The 16,814-nt window shown below is 32.4% G+C and overlaps 2 protein-coding genes across 3 annotated transcripts; one reads left to right on the top strand and one right to left on the bottom strand.

Annotated features, from left to right (window-relative positions):
* Positions 1-279: 279 nt before the first annotated feature.
* LOC140052604 (uncharacterized) lies at positions 280-8,217 on the bottom strand. The gene is made up of 9 exons (XM_072098245.1): positions 8,045-8,217; positions 5,609-5,855; positions 5,109-5,168; positions 4,921-4,993; positions 4,211-4,395; positions 3,195-3,434; positions 2,760-2,842; positions 2,177-2,379; positions 280-1,261 (listed from the first exon to the last, which is right to left on the bottom strand). The coding sequence occupies exons 1-9, from the start codon at positions 8,157-8,159 to the stop codon at positions 776-778; spliced, it is 1,692 nt and encodes a 563-aa protein (XP_071954346.1). The 5' UTR covers positions 8,160-8,217; the 3' UTR covers positions 280-775.
* Positions 8,218-8,431: 214 nt separating this feature from the next.
* On the top strand, positions 8,432-16,608 carry LOC140052605 (la-related protein 7-like). Of its 2 annotated transcripts, XM_072098247.1 has the most exons (11): positions 8,432-8,450; positions 9,270-9,464; positions 9,975-10,075; positions 10,357-10,440; positions 11,047-11,211; positions 11,666-12,237; positions 12,856-12,955; positions 13,489-13,617; positions 15,567-15,717; positions 15,900-15,997; positions 16,165-16,608. In XM_072098247.1, the coding sequence occupies exons 2-11, from the start codon at positions 9,287-9,289 to the stop codon at positions 16,228-16,230; spliced, it is 1,644 nt and encodes a 547-aa protein (XP_071954348.1). In that variant the 5' UTR covers positions 8,432-8,450; positions 9,270-9,286; the 3' UTR covers positions 16,231-16,608. The 2 variants fall into 2 exon arrangements, with proteins under 2 accessions (XP_071954348.1, XP_071954347.1); XM_072098246.1 differs by lacking the exon at positions 8,432-8,450 and having other exon boundaries at positions 8,957-9,464.
* Positions 16,609-16,814: the final 206 nt, after the last annotated feature.

Here is a 16,814-nt window from a genome sequence, read left to right as displayed (position 1 = left end):
TTCTATTGAATCTTTTTATCAGTCATGATCACTCTTAAGCTCCTTCTACGCTATCATATAGTTTGATCAAAAAATTGTGATGTACCCAAATATGATAGTGATGTGCCCAAATGTGGTAGTGATATGACATCATATCCATATATGGGCACATCACATTTTTTTTTTGTCACATAAAGTTTGATAGTGTAGACAGAGCTTTAAGCATCTTTTTCTTTACAATATAACACACACATTTTACACTGGCTTTTATAAGCAAAAACAAATATTAAACAACTATAAATCTGAGTCAATTTAATGGTAGTAAAAAACCTAATATAAAATAGTTAATAATACTGTACATGGATTAAATGGAAATGATACATTTTGAAAACATTCCGTTAAAATTGAAGCCATCATACAATGTTGTAAAGGCCTTAATGAAATAATAACACAAAATAAATATATATCATAAATAATTGATAAATAAATTTAAATTGTTGGTAAAAATCAAGTTTTTAAAACACTAATGTCTAATAAACTGGTAGAGAAATTTTTCAATTTAAAATGTTGCTATAACAAATATATCAATAACACTTATTTTAGGATTAATAACATATTATTAAGACATACAATTATTTGTATGTGGTTTTTTATTGCTTAAAATAATAATTATCAAAACTGTTTCTATTGTATTTAATTCACTATACATCCACAGCAATTGTATTATTCAGCAATTTGCAAGAAAGCTTTTTTTGGTGGGTAGAAAATAAGCTTTGTAAAACAGTGTAAACATCCCTCAAACTTTGAAAAATGCAGTGCCTAAATCAGCAGCTGAAATAGTTTTACGTCCCATTAAGAAATTCCTAACATTCTGCATCTTCTGAAACGTAGTAAGACGACGCACATCTTTTGATAACAGCCTTAGCGCATAAAACGTTGTCAACCCATTAGCGATCATACGCAGTTGATAAATAAGTAAACATGTTTCCCAAACGATAGACGCTACATTTAACCCCGCTAACACAACGAACCACGATTCTTCCAGAATTAAAGTTTTAATTAACATAAAAGTTTCCGGTAATGGATCATACAACACTAGTATGTATTGAATACCATACACAATGAACAAAGACTGAGCGAGAACAACGAGTCCGAGTAACATGATGAAATGACGATGGTTGTTTTTTGCCACACATGTGAGAAGAAACAGGCAGTGATGATCAAGACCATAATAGCACTTTTCACACAGCGTGCAATGTCTCACGTTTACAGGTCTTATTATCTGTAAAAGTAAAAACCATACTTTTATTAAACATAATTATTAACCATATAAACACAGCGTGGAATGTTTCACGTTAGTGGTTTTATGCATCAATAAAAATAATAAATGTTTCACAGAAGAGACCTCAAGAATAAAATACCTAGTTTTTATTGACCGATTTCTAAACCTTATCAATTTACTAAAGCAATTGTGTCACATTAAAAAATGTGTCACAATTAAAAAGAGGCCACTTAAGGGACACTTTTTGATGGTTTGCTCGAAAAGACAAGCCATAAGCCATTAAATCTTATTGATAGAGGAATAACGGCTAAAGGCACCACAAAACACCTGTACTTGAAGCCTTATTTCATGTCAAAGTGTCATAATAGATTCTGAATAAATACATATAAATATTTGTACTTGCTAGACTTTTATGCTTATTTAAAATTAATGTGTTAGAATTAAATGAAAGAAGTGAAAATGAACAAAAATTATCACTTTTGGCAAAGAGAAGCACAATTTTCAATTTGAAATTAATTTTTGAATGTTAGATTAGGGTAAGAATAATTGGCTTATTGAATTCAGGTATTAAATGTGTCAAAATAAAAAAATATATAAACTATAATAGAGTAGAATATAGCATTTCAAAGTTTTGCAATCACTAATTATTCCGATGTTTTATAAAGTGTGGTTCCCACTAGCGATGTAACATAACGTAACACAATGACGTATTGACGCAAAGTGCTGTATTGCGTAATCACAAGTGGGAACAGTGCTGCAAACATTGTAGGTTTGATTTCACGCAGACGGGGGCAAACACAATTATTGGAAGGGCATTTTCTTACGTTGCATAGGTTGTGCTACGTTGCGTCGCTAGTGGGAACCAAGCTTAAGGATCAACATGAAAAAATATATGATAAAATAGTAAAATCTTACCTCGCATCTAGAACAGAAATCTTGTTTATCACAAATACCCTTAGCAATATCTTCAACAGTCATGTAGGGCTGACTGAGAGTTGGCCCCTCCCTTGATGAATGACATAACCCTGGGTCAATGGTCAACACCAGCAGATACAGGTACAACATGACAGCCAAGCTTGGTATATTAAAACATAATGCATAGAAATGCGGCCAGAGAAGTACACATGTTTTTAAGGAAAAAGTATTTGAGTTTATTTTATTGTATTGTTCTTCCTAGGAAGAAAGAAAGATTCAATCTCTAAAAACATAATAATTTAAGGCAATATTATCATTATTGCATTTTGAAATCATAAAACTCTAGATTGGCCTATCAAACTAGTTTGACAAAAAACATGTGCTGTGCCCAAATATGGCAGTGATATTCGTAAATATGGTACTGATATGAAATCATCATGTCCATAATATGGGCACATCACATTTTGTTATCACAAAATAGTGTAGACAGAGCTTTAGGGTGTCTAACTTTGGGAAAGTTGAGTGTATTGATTTCTCTATTTGGTTTACTACTAAATACTGAGTCATGCATTCAAAAGGATATCAGGAAGAATTAAAAAAAGATAACAAATTATTGTATGCAGTATGCCAGCAGCAAAGGCACCAGCATGTATTGGATTTGGCCATCTGAAAAAAAGGTTATGTTATAATAGAGTAAATCAGATTATTTTACATATATTTATATTAGTATAGGTTGTAGAAAGCAACTTAATATTGGTAAAAAGATAAATATTTTGGCACACAAAGCATGTCATACATATACTTGAGATGGAATCTAGGACAAAAATTAAAACGCCGGCTGGTGGCGTTCATAAGAACCATAATATTGAAGAATTTATTTGAATTTTTAACTTTGAACTAATGAAAATCATTTCAAACTGTGTTTGACCATAAATAAATGAAATTAATGAAATTTATTCAGTCTTTAGGATCGAAAAACTTGGCAACATAAAAATTTACCACACACATATAAACATACCTGCTTATATGCTTTAACCTGTGAATCTTACCACTGACAAATACACTCAACACTATTGTAGCAATAATGGAAAATACACCTCTGTAGGCCCCAGCAATCTGTCCACAAAGAATGATAGAAAGCATGCCAAGAAATGGAAAGAACATGAGAAAATACCAAGTAAATAGTGGACCCTTGGGTGCTTTATTTTGAAGCTTGCTTTTGCCCCAGTAGTCCAGTTCTTTCAAGAGCATACGATGCCTAAAATGTAAAATAAAAATGACAAAAAATGAATGGGATTTGAATGGTGTAAAGCTCTGTCTTTCCTATCAAACTAATTTGACAAAAAAAGTGTGATGTGTCCAAATATGGTAGTGATATGCAAGATACAAATCCCAATTGAGATACCAAATATGGTAGTGATATGACATCATCATGATCATATATATCACATTTTAGTCACATAAAGTTTGATAGTGTTGACAGAGCTTTAGATAAAGGACAATCCTTATATCATGTATATATTTTTTTTAATTTACAACTGAAACATTAGTGCAATAAGATATTTATTTTAGATTAATCTGATTTTGTCTCATATTCCTGTATAATTAATTAAATTTTATCTTTTATATCATTGCTGTTTTACTTTATTCACCAGAGTTTCAAAATGCATTTCCAATGTTGATTCATTCATACACATTTATTCAGTTATTTGACAATAATAACTGGGGCCCGTACTAGAAGCAATAGATTGTCTCATGAGGGGCCCCTACAATACAAATATGCAGAAATAAATAAAAGGATATACTGTATAAAACAATAAACAATAAAATAAGTCAAAAAAAGAAAGAGATAAAATATTGAGCATAACAAAAGTAAGTTGTTTAAATGGCTAACGTTTTACAGATTTTTTTAAAGTAATTAAAGATACAGAAAGTTTTATTTTAACAGCGAGATCGTTCAAATGTTTTCATATTATCAGTATCACTGTCATTTCAATTCCAAAGAATGTTGTTTATCTTGAAATGCATACTTACTGATATGATGATTTTGTTTTGTCAGCAACTATATCTAGTGGAGTCTTGCCATCATTGTTTCTTATATGTAGCATGCTACATGTGCCACTCTGTAGTATCTGCCAAGCAGATAGCTGCAGGCCATTTATACATGTCATGTGTAGTGCTGTATTGCCATTCATATCTTTTACAAGAGGACTGCATCGCTTTGAAAGAATATGTTTATTTTGTTAATCTTTGTGTTCATTATATACCATTTTAAATGTTTTTAAATTTAAATATATGTAGATTTAAAATAGGGAACTTTGAATTGTGATGAGCTAGACTTATTAAATTATGGATTACATAATTTTTCTCAAGTTTCAATTTTTTTTGCAACTACAGTGCACTAATAAGAAGGTTATAATTGATGAAAGTGCCAGAAGAAACTCAAAGGCATACGCAAATAAATTAACATGACATCCTACAGTAGGTACTAAAAAGACTAGTGTAAAATATCAGCAAATACAAGAATAATTTAAGATACAGATAAAACTAATAATTGGTGGTGATGATTGTCAAATGATGGATGTGAACAATTTTGTGTAGCTATGCTTACCTCCAGTGGTGGAATGGCTATGAGTGTACACTGGCTAAACCCAGGGGCCTCAGAGTATAAGAAGGCCCAATAACTACCCAGAGTTGGAGGGCTCACACTAAACTAGGGGCCACTATACTGTACCACTGCTTACCTCTCGCCTTAGCAGGTAATCAACTGTGTCAATGTAACCATGGTAAGATGAAAGATGTAAAGCTGTTTGACCTCTGAAAATAAAAAATAAATAAAATATATTCAAATATTTCATTGCCTTTGTAAATTGAAAATCAAAAAACAAGAAAGATATCTAAAATCTTTGCATGTGATTTATCTATTACTTACGATTTATCTGGTACATCTAGTTCCATATTATGAACAGTGGACAAATAATGCAGAACCATTCTAAAAGAAAAACAGATACAGGTATATCTCATTTTTATGTTTTACAAGTTGTTTAAGTTTAAAAAAGCTTATTTTAGACTGGTCTTTTTTTATTCGTACTTCTTGCTATTTTAACCGAGTGAGAGTTGATTTGTAGAACGTAATGCATCAACGTATCGACGCAAAGTGCTGTATTGCGTAATCACAAATGGGAACCGATACCATAATAGTGCTGCAAACATCACTACGGGAAAACAAATCAGTTTGATTTCACGCAACACAAGGCAAAAGAACACTGGAAAACATAGTACAGAGCATACTTAAAAATATGCATGGTGAACCAGGTCAAAGTCTGTAGTCGAATACGCCATTTAGTAAAGAAGGTACAGTACAAATTTTTCCCCAATATTTTTTACAAATAAAAAAAAACAAAAGCGGCAATGTTAAGATCCGGCACTTACACACTGCCTCCCATAGCTGCATGATGAAGAGAATTGCGACCATGTTGATCCAACTGCTGTATATCAGCGCCATGCTCAATCATCAAATGAATATTCATTAAATTACCATTTTTGCATGCATAATGTAAAGGGGTCTCACTATAGTCAGTTACAACATGCACATCCGCACCATATTTAATTAACAACTCTGTTATTTTAGAGTCACCTCGCAAACCTGCTTTATGAAGAGGTGTCAGTCCATGCCAACCTAAACAAAGAAAAATAAAAACATTTATTTTTTATGCCAATTTATTAATATACTTTAGTAAGCAATATGCGGCTGTTGGATATGAGGTTATCAGCCTACTTACTAGTGAATGTTTACTACTAGCTAGTACTACTAGCCTAGGTCCGGAGGCCGGTGTCAGATGAAATCGGTCGCGCTTGAAATCGGTCGCGTTTGAAATCGGTCGCGATAAAATCAACTTCCGGTATTTTGTATGGCGCGCCGCTAGAGCTATACTTTTGATTATATCGGTCGCGTTTGAAATCGGTCGCGTTTGAAATCGGTCGCGCTATTTTGTATGGATCGAGCGGGATGCATGCTAGAGCGGGATATACATTTTTCGTTTATATAGATTTAATTGATATTTTTAAGGAACTAGATTATTTATGTGGATATTTGTTACTTGGTTAATAAATATTTATTATTAATCATTAATTAATTTTTTTTTTGTATTTCACAGGTCTCGGAGAAGGACGGTGTCTTTTCAAAATGGCCATTTATAAACACGTTTAAATATTATATTAGGCATAATGTTATATTATGCATATAATAATTTACCTCTATTTATATGTACTGTAATTAATATATTATAATTAGAGAATATACGTTTGTCGTGTCTTTTATTATGCAAACAATTACGTATGGTTTTAGGATATTAATAAAATATATAGATAATATATGCCGATGATAGATGTGAGAATAATAATGTATGGATAATAAAGGTGGACACAATTCTCAAAGAGGTAATCTGCACTGATATTTAAACGTTTAGATTTACGAACGGCGTATGAATGCGAGACACTGAGTTGCACTTACTTAATTATTTACATTAAATGATTATTATAAATGAAGACAAAAATAAAAAATATTCAAATTAAAATCTATAGTATCGCCGACGTATATACGTATAAATCATACTGTCAAATTATAGAAAAAGTGCTTTATTCGGAATTATTATGGATAAGCAAGCCTGTTAGCTACAGCGATTTAATTGCTTTTGCTTATCCTTGCCTCCTTACATTTCCACGTGTCTTGATTTGGTTACCTATGTTTTAAATGTATTTCGATTTTAAAGGCTAAATAAAGAATGAATGAACATGATCTCATAATCGCGTCGAGCATCTATAGCTCATTGGATCGTTTCACAAAAACACGTGCAGGAGGCCTATAGACCTTTCAAATGTATGGTTATTAGTAATAGACGTCATCTTTACCTCGCCATGGACAACGATCGTACGTGTTTTCTCCATGATTTGACACACTACTAGTGCGTGTTTTTTAAAAAGGGGAATCCCCGTCAGCAAAATAACGTATTGTTAGAGGAAACAGCTGCACGATCATAGAAGGCGCATCTCCAATATGGCTTATTCGGGGGTTTATTTCAGTAACTCGCCTGTTAACCATCCGCATATAATGATCATTTTACTAAAAACTATTTTAAACATTAGAAATAAAAACATACACGTGATTTGCCTCAACAATAATCATTATACACTTAGAAAATAGAAATAAAAATAAGGTGATCGAATAGTATGTTGTTAATTGGATATGATATAATCTGCCACAGTATGCATAAGTATAAAAATTGATACGCTGGCTTTACGGGCTATATTGTAAAAATTCTTGTTTTTAAATAAATTGTTCTCTTTTACGTAATTGTTTGCGTAATAAAAGACACGACAGACGTATATTCTCTATATAATATATTAATTACAGTACATATTAATAGAGGTAAATTATTATATGCCTAATATAACATTATGCCTAATATGATATTTAAACGTGTTTAGAAATGGCCATTTTGAAAAGACACCGTCCTTCTCCGAGACCTGTGAAATACAAAAAAAAAAATTAATTTAATGATTGATAATAAATATTTATTAACCAAGTAAAAAATATCCACATAAATAATCTAGTTCCTAGAAAATATCAATTAAATATATATAAACGAAAAATGTATATCCCGTTCTAGCATGCATCCCGCTCGATCCATACAAAATAGCGCGACCGATTTCAAACGCGACCGATTTCAAACGCGACCGATATCATCAAAAGGATTATAGCTCTAGCGGCGCGCCATACAAAATACCGGAAGTTGATTTTATCGCGACCGATTTCAAACGCGACCGATTTCAGACGCGACCGATTTCATCGTAAACCCGGAGGCCTACCTCTTTGATTTAATTTGTCTATGTTCTTTTTCACATGATCTTCAATATCAACTATAGAAACACAATTTTGAACAACGTCTAATAACGACAACTTTTTTTTTGCATCGACATCCATGGCATGCTATAGTCTTAGCCTTTTAGGCGTAGGCCTACTAAATGTTCTAACCAACTAGCGGAGAAAGTGGGTGTGTAGTTCGTACACATGTTCTGCTCTGTTGCACATGTTGAATAATAAAAATAATATTAGCCTCTAGTCACCAGTCATATGTATTACTTACGAAGCGAGTGTGAAGGCTACCAAAGCGTCCGCTCAACGTTGGTGTTGTTTACAACTTTTTCCTGCGTGTATGGTTTTAAACTTATTTGTTTATAATGAAGATAAATGATTAATTCTTCTGATATTACTGTAGTTATTTATATTTAATAAATGATATAGATGGGCCTAGCTTTAAGCCTACTCTAGACTAGGCATAGAGATAGTGCCTGCTAGTTAAAATAATAGATACTGATAGGCCTCCTATTCCTAGCTAGGCTAGAAACCAGCCAGGCAACACCAACCTATACAAGGCAAGGGCCAAAACAAACATCAATCGGTGCCTTTTCTTTTCAGTCTCCCTGTGTCAACTCGGTCCCGGTTCTCAACTTGCTCCGTGTCACCTCGTCTACAAACTAATCGGTCGGGTCATACTACGAATCTATCAATGCCCAGTTTAATAACTATTATTATCAAAAAATTAATATTATATTTTAAAATGTTATTGTGATATTTAATGCAGATAAGATTTATTCCAAAACTGAAGATTAAGGTTATTTTTAATAAAAAATATATGATTTTTTTTCATGTTTTTTTTTCAATACGATTGGTTAGTACTGTAACCCACAAATGCCTAATAACCGTACAATACTGTTACATTTTAATGTGTTTTTTTTTTCATATGCCTTTCTGTATGTTTAAATTGTATGTGTAGTTTTGCTGTGAATTTGATCCATCATTTTTAATGTTTCAATATTTGTAATACAATATTTTCAGACCTTTGTCTGCTTTTGGTACATTTTTTATACCTGAATACAATATATTAATTTACTTTTAAATAAATACATTTAATAGCAAGGTAAAATTGTGATCTTTTAATTATGAAAAGAATGTTAATACAACAACTTTTTTTTTATAAAATATTCTAAGGTTGCTAATACTAGAAAAAGGCAAATTGTGATTGTGTTCCAGATTGCTAAGTAAGAGTCATGTCAGTTAAAGTTGAGAAAGACTTGAATGATCAGAATTTAGATGACAAGAAAAAAAGAAAACGATCGAAGAAACAGTTGTCTGACATCCATGATCAACTAAAATTTTACTTTAGTGATGCAAATTTAAGAAAAGACCGCTTTTTGAAGCAAAAAATTGAGGCAGATAAAGACAGATGTAAGTGTATAAAACATGCAATTTAAGCAAAATAGTCAATTTGATTTGAAAGAAGAAAAAAAACCTATTTTTTACATTTATTAGTTAAAACAAAAAAACTAATAAAATCTAGGCTACAATAATGTATAAGCAACCACCCAATAAATGTGAATGTTACAGTGGCTACAATAATGTTTTGTATGATAAAACATTTTTAATATCTAATTTATTACTACTGTATTATACAAATAATGAAAAGTATGAGTGTAATGGTACAATTTATTTAGGTGTTATATAATATATATTTTGCTCTATTATTTGTTAGCTTAAAAAATCCTGGATTTGCTCTCTATTGCAGCCTTTTAAGTAACTTTCTGATTTTAAACCCACAATATAAAACATGTACTCATAATTATAATGAAAATAAAATATGTTTACCTTAACTTATAAGCTAAAACCAATGAGGTTCTGGTCACATTTTTACATAACAGGTTTTCAGAACTTGAATATAGTTTATTTGTTTCATTCTAGATGTAGATATATCAGTGTTACTGTCATTTAACAAACTGAAGATGATGACAACAGATGCTGAGCTTGTCGCAAAAGCTGTCAAGAAATCTAATTTTCTACAGGTTTGTAAAGTTAAAACTGGAAAACTTTCATTAAATCTAATGTGTGAGGCTCCTGGATTTTCTGACATCGTGAAAACTTAAATTAAAAAATGTTATGAACTGTGTTTATTAAATGAAAAAAATATTGTTTATTCATGTAATAGGATCTTTATTCTTTGAATATTATATCATACATGAACAACTTTAAAATTGTTGCTGAATATTATTTTATTCTTTGAGGAAACTACAATTACAAATACTAATTTTGCGAATATGTATTTGCTTTTTTTTTATCACTACAGGTAAGTGAGGATAAAACCAGATTACGTAGAATCAATCAAATGATGTCGCCAAAGTACAACATAGATGATCTCACTGTTTATGTTGTAAGTTACATTGTTTCTTTTTGTTTATGTTATTTAAATGTATCTCTTTTGATCTTACTGTTTATACTTTATATGTACAGTACAGTATGCAATTCAAAAACACATTTCCAAAATTATTATTTCTCTTGTGTTATTTTATTTTGTTGCTTAAACTACGATTATTAGCAATATCTCGGAAAGACGTGTAGAGGCAAGGCGTGCGGACAGAAGCTTTGTTAAGTGGCTTCAGCACTTTGTGGATGTGCGCTTTATAAATCTTATTATCTTATCTCCCTCCCATCATGCACTTCAGCAGCACAGTTTGTAGTATGGACAGCACCTATTATCCAGAGGTCCCAAGTTCCCCGAAATGTGTGGCTTTTGTTCCGATTTTCCCCGATTTTTAATGCAGATCCCCGCCTAAAAATTGGTTATTTCCCCCCGAAAATCTGGACGATTTATGCTTAGGGCTAGCTAGGCCTAGCCTAGAGAATTTTCATCTAAAATAATTGAAATTAGATGTTTTTTCACAATTAACACTCCTGGCAACGAGGCCCAGTATTCAAACAAAAGCATGTATTAGGGCTTTTATCTATTTAAGATATGTATTTTGTTTTTGTTTTTAAGGAATGCTTGCCAAAGACAGCTGATCATGACTGGTTACAGAAAGTGTTTGGAACTTGTGGCAAGGTAACCTATGTCAGTATTCCTAGATACAAGACTACTGGTGATATCAAGGGATTCTCATTCATTGAGTTTGAAAAACCAGAAGAAGCAAAAAGGGCGTGTAAGGTAATTGAATTTGTTTATATTTACAGTAATTCAAATATCTTACCTTCCATGGAATGACAAAAACGTATGTACATTGTGTTTCCCAGACAAATAATAAATAGCTTGTTTGCCATTCATTGTTTTTAACTATGCCCAGAAATGGCCTATAATAGTTAAAAATAGTCCATTCCAGGCTATAGAAGTTGATAGCTTGGACAGAAAAGCCGTACTCATTAAAATTGAGAATTATTTATTTCAGGATTTTTAAATTTAATTTATATTGTTTAACATTAAATTAACAGTTAAGCTTGGTTGTCACTAGAATTCAATGCAAGGAGATTTGACCAATCACAAGCTATTGATTAAACTCACTCACGTGTTGTATCCTATACAGTAGTAGGAACCAAGCTTGACAATCAACTAAAAAGTCAAAAGAAAATTGTCCTTCAATGTGAAATGATTTTTTTATTTTTAGTTGTTAAATAATCCACCTCTAAATGCCACAAATAAACCTGGAAAATTCCCAACGATGAGAAAAGGAAAATCAATTAGCATTGATTCCAATCCAGAGCCATATAAGGTACAAAGACAAAGGCAGTTATTAGAAGAAAAGCTGAAAGAAGAAGATGAAAGAGAAGCGGCGGAGAAAGAATGTAAGAATGATCTAGAAAACAAAGAACCAGTAAAAAAGAGCAAAAGAAAAAGAAGCCACGACGAAGAGGGAGAAAATACGGGAGATACAAAGCAGAAAAAGAAGAGTAAGAAACAAAAATCGAATGAAAAAAAAATAGAGGTTGGGATAAAAGATGAAGAAAAAAGAAGTGTAGAAATAGAAGAAAGTAATATAAAGACTTTGAAAAAACAAAAAGGAAAGAAAAGAAAATCGGAGGATGGTGAAGAGAAAACAGTGATACAAAAGAAGAAAAAGATTACAGATTCAGACATGGGTGAAAATGATGATGAAAAATTAAAGAAAAAAAGAAAGAGGAAGAAGAAAGCAAACAAGTTGAAAGGTGGCTGTCAGTATCAGCTGAGAGTCATAGCAAAGTAAGTATCATTTGTTGGACTCGCTAGACGTTTGTTATCACAAAGTAAGTTGTTTTATTGTATCATTTGTTGGACTTGCTAGACGTTTGTTATCACAAAGTAAGTTGTTTTATTGTATCATCTGTTGGACTTGCTAGACGTTTGTTATCACAAAGTAAGTTGTTTTATTCTATCATTTGTTAGACTTGCTAGACGTTTGTTATCACAAAGTAAGTTGTTTTATTGTATCATTTGTTAGACTTGCTAGACGTTTGTTATCACAAAGTAAGTTGTTTTATTGTATCATTTGTTGGACTCACTAGACGTTTGTTATCACAAAGTAAGTTGTTTTATTGTATCATTTGTTGGACTCACTAGACGTTTGTTATCACAAAGTAAGTTGTTTTATTGTATCATTTGTTGGACTCAATAGACATTAGTTATCACAAAGAAGCAATCTATGTTTTTTTCACACTATGGCCAAGGAAATGCCTATTAAGGGGATAGTTGGATGGGTCCAGAAGGTGCCCCCCCAATAGGGGTTCTACTGTATTCCTGCAATGAATTCCACAAGCTCTGATTAGCTGAGGCTCATGACTGACGTCCCACTTCCCATGACTACTTTATATTTTATTATAGGACAGAATGGTTACAATTAAAAAAAGAATACATTGATCTTCAGAAACAAAGTAAGAAGCAACTTAAGCATAGTGTAATGAAGATGGAACTACAGCAAAAGGTAAGCATTGCTTGTTTATTAGGTCCAAAATATAAGCAGTAATTGACGTCCAATGAATTTAAAATACATAGGCAGATAAGACACAATTAAGCTATGTCTGCACTACCAAACTTTATGTGACAAAAAATGATGTGCTCATATATGGACATGATGATGTACATCAGTACATTTTTAATAATTTTATATTTTTATAGATTATTATAGGTCAAAGAAAGAATATATAAAGATACAATTTTTCTAAAAATTCTTATCTACACTTTTAAACTTTATGTGAAAAAAATGTGATGTGCATGGACATGATGATTATCACTACTATATTTGGTCATATCACTACCATATTTGAACACCTCACTTTTTTGTCAAACTGGTTTGATAGTATAGACAGAGCTTAAGAATATGACATCAAATTGAGAAAAACTGCACAAATTGAGAATAAGGCTGGTGCAGAAATATGAATATTTTGTAAACTTAATTTCCTTCTAATGAACAAAATTCATAAATAGACATAAAACAACATTAGTATTTGTTTCTAGACCGTAATTCCAGCTTGTTCAAAGAAGACTCCAGTAGATGATGTAAAATCCAAAGAACCTGAATTCACAGCTTCAACTGTGATTAAGATAGTAAGCAAAGACAGTATCCCATCAAGAAAGCAGTTAAGAGTAAGTCAATTACTACATTATTATTGTGTGTTTATGTATATAAATGCTATAGCGTACGTGATATTATTCATTACCATTAGTTGCGACTATTTATGCCATTTTACTGGACAGCATTTTGTGTTGTGTCTGTATAATTTTGTAAAAATGTATTTATGTTTTAAAATATTTTGTATTAGTAGTGTTATTAGTATAGATTAAATGTGTTATATTATACAGTTGAAACAATTTTCACTATAAAGCTTTGTCTACACTATTAAACTTTACGTGACAAAAAATGTGATGTGCCCATATATGGAATTGATGATGTAATATCACTACCATATTTGGGCTTATCACTACCATATCCCTCTTAGTGCCACGGGCGGCGTTAGAAACCCCATGGGACATGCGTTGAAAACCCCTAGTCGAGGTTACACACCAAACGTACCTTCTGTGTTTGAGGGCGATAATCACTAACTTCTGCTTGTCTGAGGATTCTGGGATAGCTTTTATTCGATCAAGCGTAACATTTTCTTTCGAAAAATGTCAACGAAAACATTTTCGCTATAGGAAAATCTTTTGGAAATACTGTATTAATTAAAAACTGATAATTAATCAAAATCATGTTGTTTGTGAATTACACGTTCCCCGTATCTAGTCAGACAACCGGAAACACTGACTCCTTTGTTGAAAAATGTGCAACGCGAGAAGGATTGTTTGTAGGCCCATGCAGCACGTTGTCAGAATTTACTCGCCTGAGCAACTTGCTTGTAGTGGGCATGCTCAAACTAACGATGGTGATAGGATGGTTTGATTGGGCCTAGGCTAAAATTATACGATGGCGGTTTATTTGAATAAAATAACTCGTATCTAACTCTCCTATTATTACTTTTGTTCAAGTAAATGTACATTTATAGGTATGTATTATAAATATTTGTTTCTTGGGGTTTCCTAAATATCATTTTATTATCGTTTTTATACAATTTTTTTAACGCCGTGGTTAGGATTCCGGCACCGGAACTCAACTGCCCAGCGTTAGGCAATCCGACACGCTATTGTGCATGCCCAGAGCGAGGTCATCGGCGACTCTATACTTATCAACATCGATGGATCATTTCGTAGCTGCGCCACACACGGCGAACTAGCCTAGTAGATGCCTACTAATATGGGATCCACTAAGGCTAGGGCTACCAGTTAGACGTGACCAGTGGGCCTATTAGTATTTATTTTGTAATTAAAAAGTGGTTGCTTCATTCATATATAAACTTCATGTCATTATGAATTATATAATTACATGACTAGTTTTATGATTTTTCATAACGCATTATACTGTACATAATATCATTATAATTATTTTAACGCGTGGCGTAGTCGTATTTTAATTATTAATTCATGTATGGCATAGGCCAAGTTTCATCCATCGCTCTCTATCTCGGCTACAGTAAATCCCTATAACACTCCGACTCTCCGTGGTGTGGCACTATTAGTGCAAGCTATAATTCACTTCCCAGAGATCTGGGCATGCGCAATAGCGTGTCGGATTCCCTAACGGTGGGCAGTTGAGTTCCGGTGCCGGAATCCTAACCACGGCGTTTTTTTAAAGCAATTTCTTGGAAATTTTATTTAAAAATTTTATTTTTTTTAATTCATACATTTCATAAATAAAAATAAATCATACAAATATACATCATTTTACAGGAAATTTAATAAGGAATATTTGTTTTTAGAAACATATTTTCATACATTTATGATAAAATGATGAAATTACTGTTTTAAAAATGTCAACTCCCTGGAGTACTATAAAAATGCTGTTCTGAAAAGAATTCGGTTGAGGGAAAATGGCTCTCTCTCGGGAATTTGGTACTAAGAGGGATATGGGAGTTTTTTTTGTCAAACTAGCTTGATAGTGTAGACAGAGTTTTAGCAATACTGTACATAATATAAAGAATCCACAATGAAATTTCTTTCAGGAGTACCTAGAAACAATGGCTCCCATTGCATACTTGGATCTTGAAGATGGTGATAGTAAGGGATTTGTAAGAGTTAAAACGGCCCAGGGTGCCAGTGATGTCATCAACAGGCTTAAAATGGAGGATGAAATGTCTGCTCAGTTACTATCAGGTAAGTCAATTGGTCTAGTGTGATTAAGTGGTTATTTTTTTTTTGCATCAATCTGTGTGTCAATCTAATTTGTTTTAGCAGTATGTAAATCGTTACTATTTCAGCCATGCTACAATCCATAGCAACACAATAGCATAGAATATATAAATTAATTCATATATTTTTTCTGAAACTTGTTATAGGCGATGATGAGAAACAATATTGGGAGAAATTAAAAGCAGACCGAATCGCGAGACTCTCAAGTAAAACAAAAGGCAAGAAGAAACGAGGGACAGACAGGGTGAGACTCTTAAAACAATGTCTATCTTGTTTAGTAGCTATACCTCTTACAAAAAATGTTACCTTGTTTAGTAAGCATACCTCTAGTGTACAAATTTCTTTGTTGTATATGTGTGAATTTCTCGTACACATGAAACGGCTTTACATCCCATCCTTTTTAAATTTTAGTTAATGGATAAAGCAGAAAGAGTTTTAACAGTGGCATCCCGCTCTCATATCAAGTTTGAAGACTAAGCTAGCATCTGAGTTACTGCTAAAGACATTGAATATTCTAGTTACCCACTGTAAAGCTCTATCTACACTATCAAACTTTATGCGACCAAAAAATGTGCTATTTGGGCACATCACACTTTTTTTGTTTGGTTTAGTTTGATAGTGTAGACAGAGCTTAAGGGTTACCAACAAACTGCACTTTGTATCCTTCAAAACCTAGCACGGACTTGTAAAAGTAAAGATATAATGACTGGATGGACAGACAACAATGAAAGGAGGCTTTATAGTAAACTAAAAGATATTGAGACATTTTAATTGTTTTAATGTATAATAGATTCAAATGAATAATACTGTTGATTTAATTAATCTGTTTTGTAATAAAAACTACATTTTTATGAATACTTTTAAGTCAATGTTAACTTTTGATGTATAGAAAGAGCTGTGGGGTTGGAGAAGGTAGGCAAGTTGTCTTAAAAGAGAGCACTCTAGATCCAACTGTGGCGTCAGAGCCTACCCACACCCCTTAACAGACACCAAATGCCACAGAGAATATGTAATATACCTGTTGGTATTTGTCGCAGCCAGACATAAGATCAAAGGACTGT

This window comes from Antedon mediterranea, chromosome 6 (genome assembly GCF_964355755.1).
Source record: "Antedon mediterranea chromosome 6, ecAntMedi1.1, whole genome shotgun sequence".
Taxonomy (NCBI): domain Eukaryota; kingdom Metazoa; phylum Echinodermata; class Crinoidea; order Comatulida; family Antedonidae; genus Antedon; species Antedon mediterranea.
Note: the sequence above shows the minus strand (reverse complement) of the source record. Positions and strands in the feature narration are given on the sequence as shown.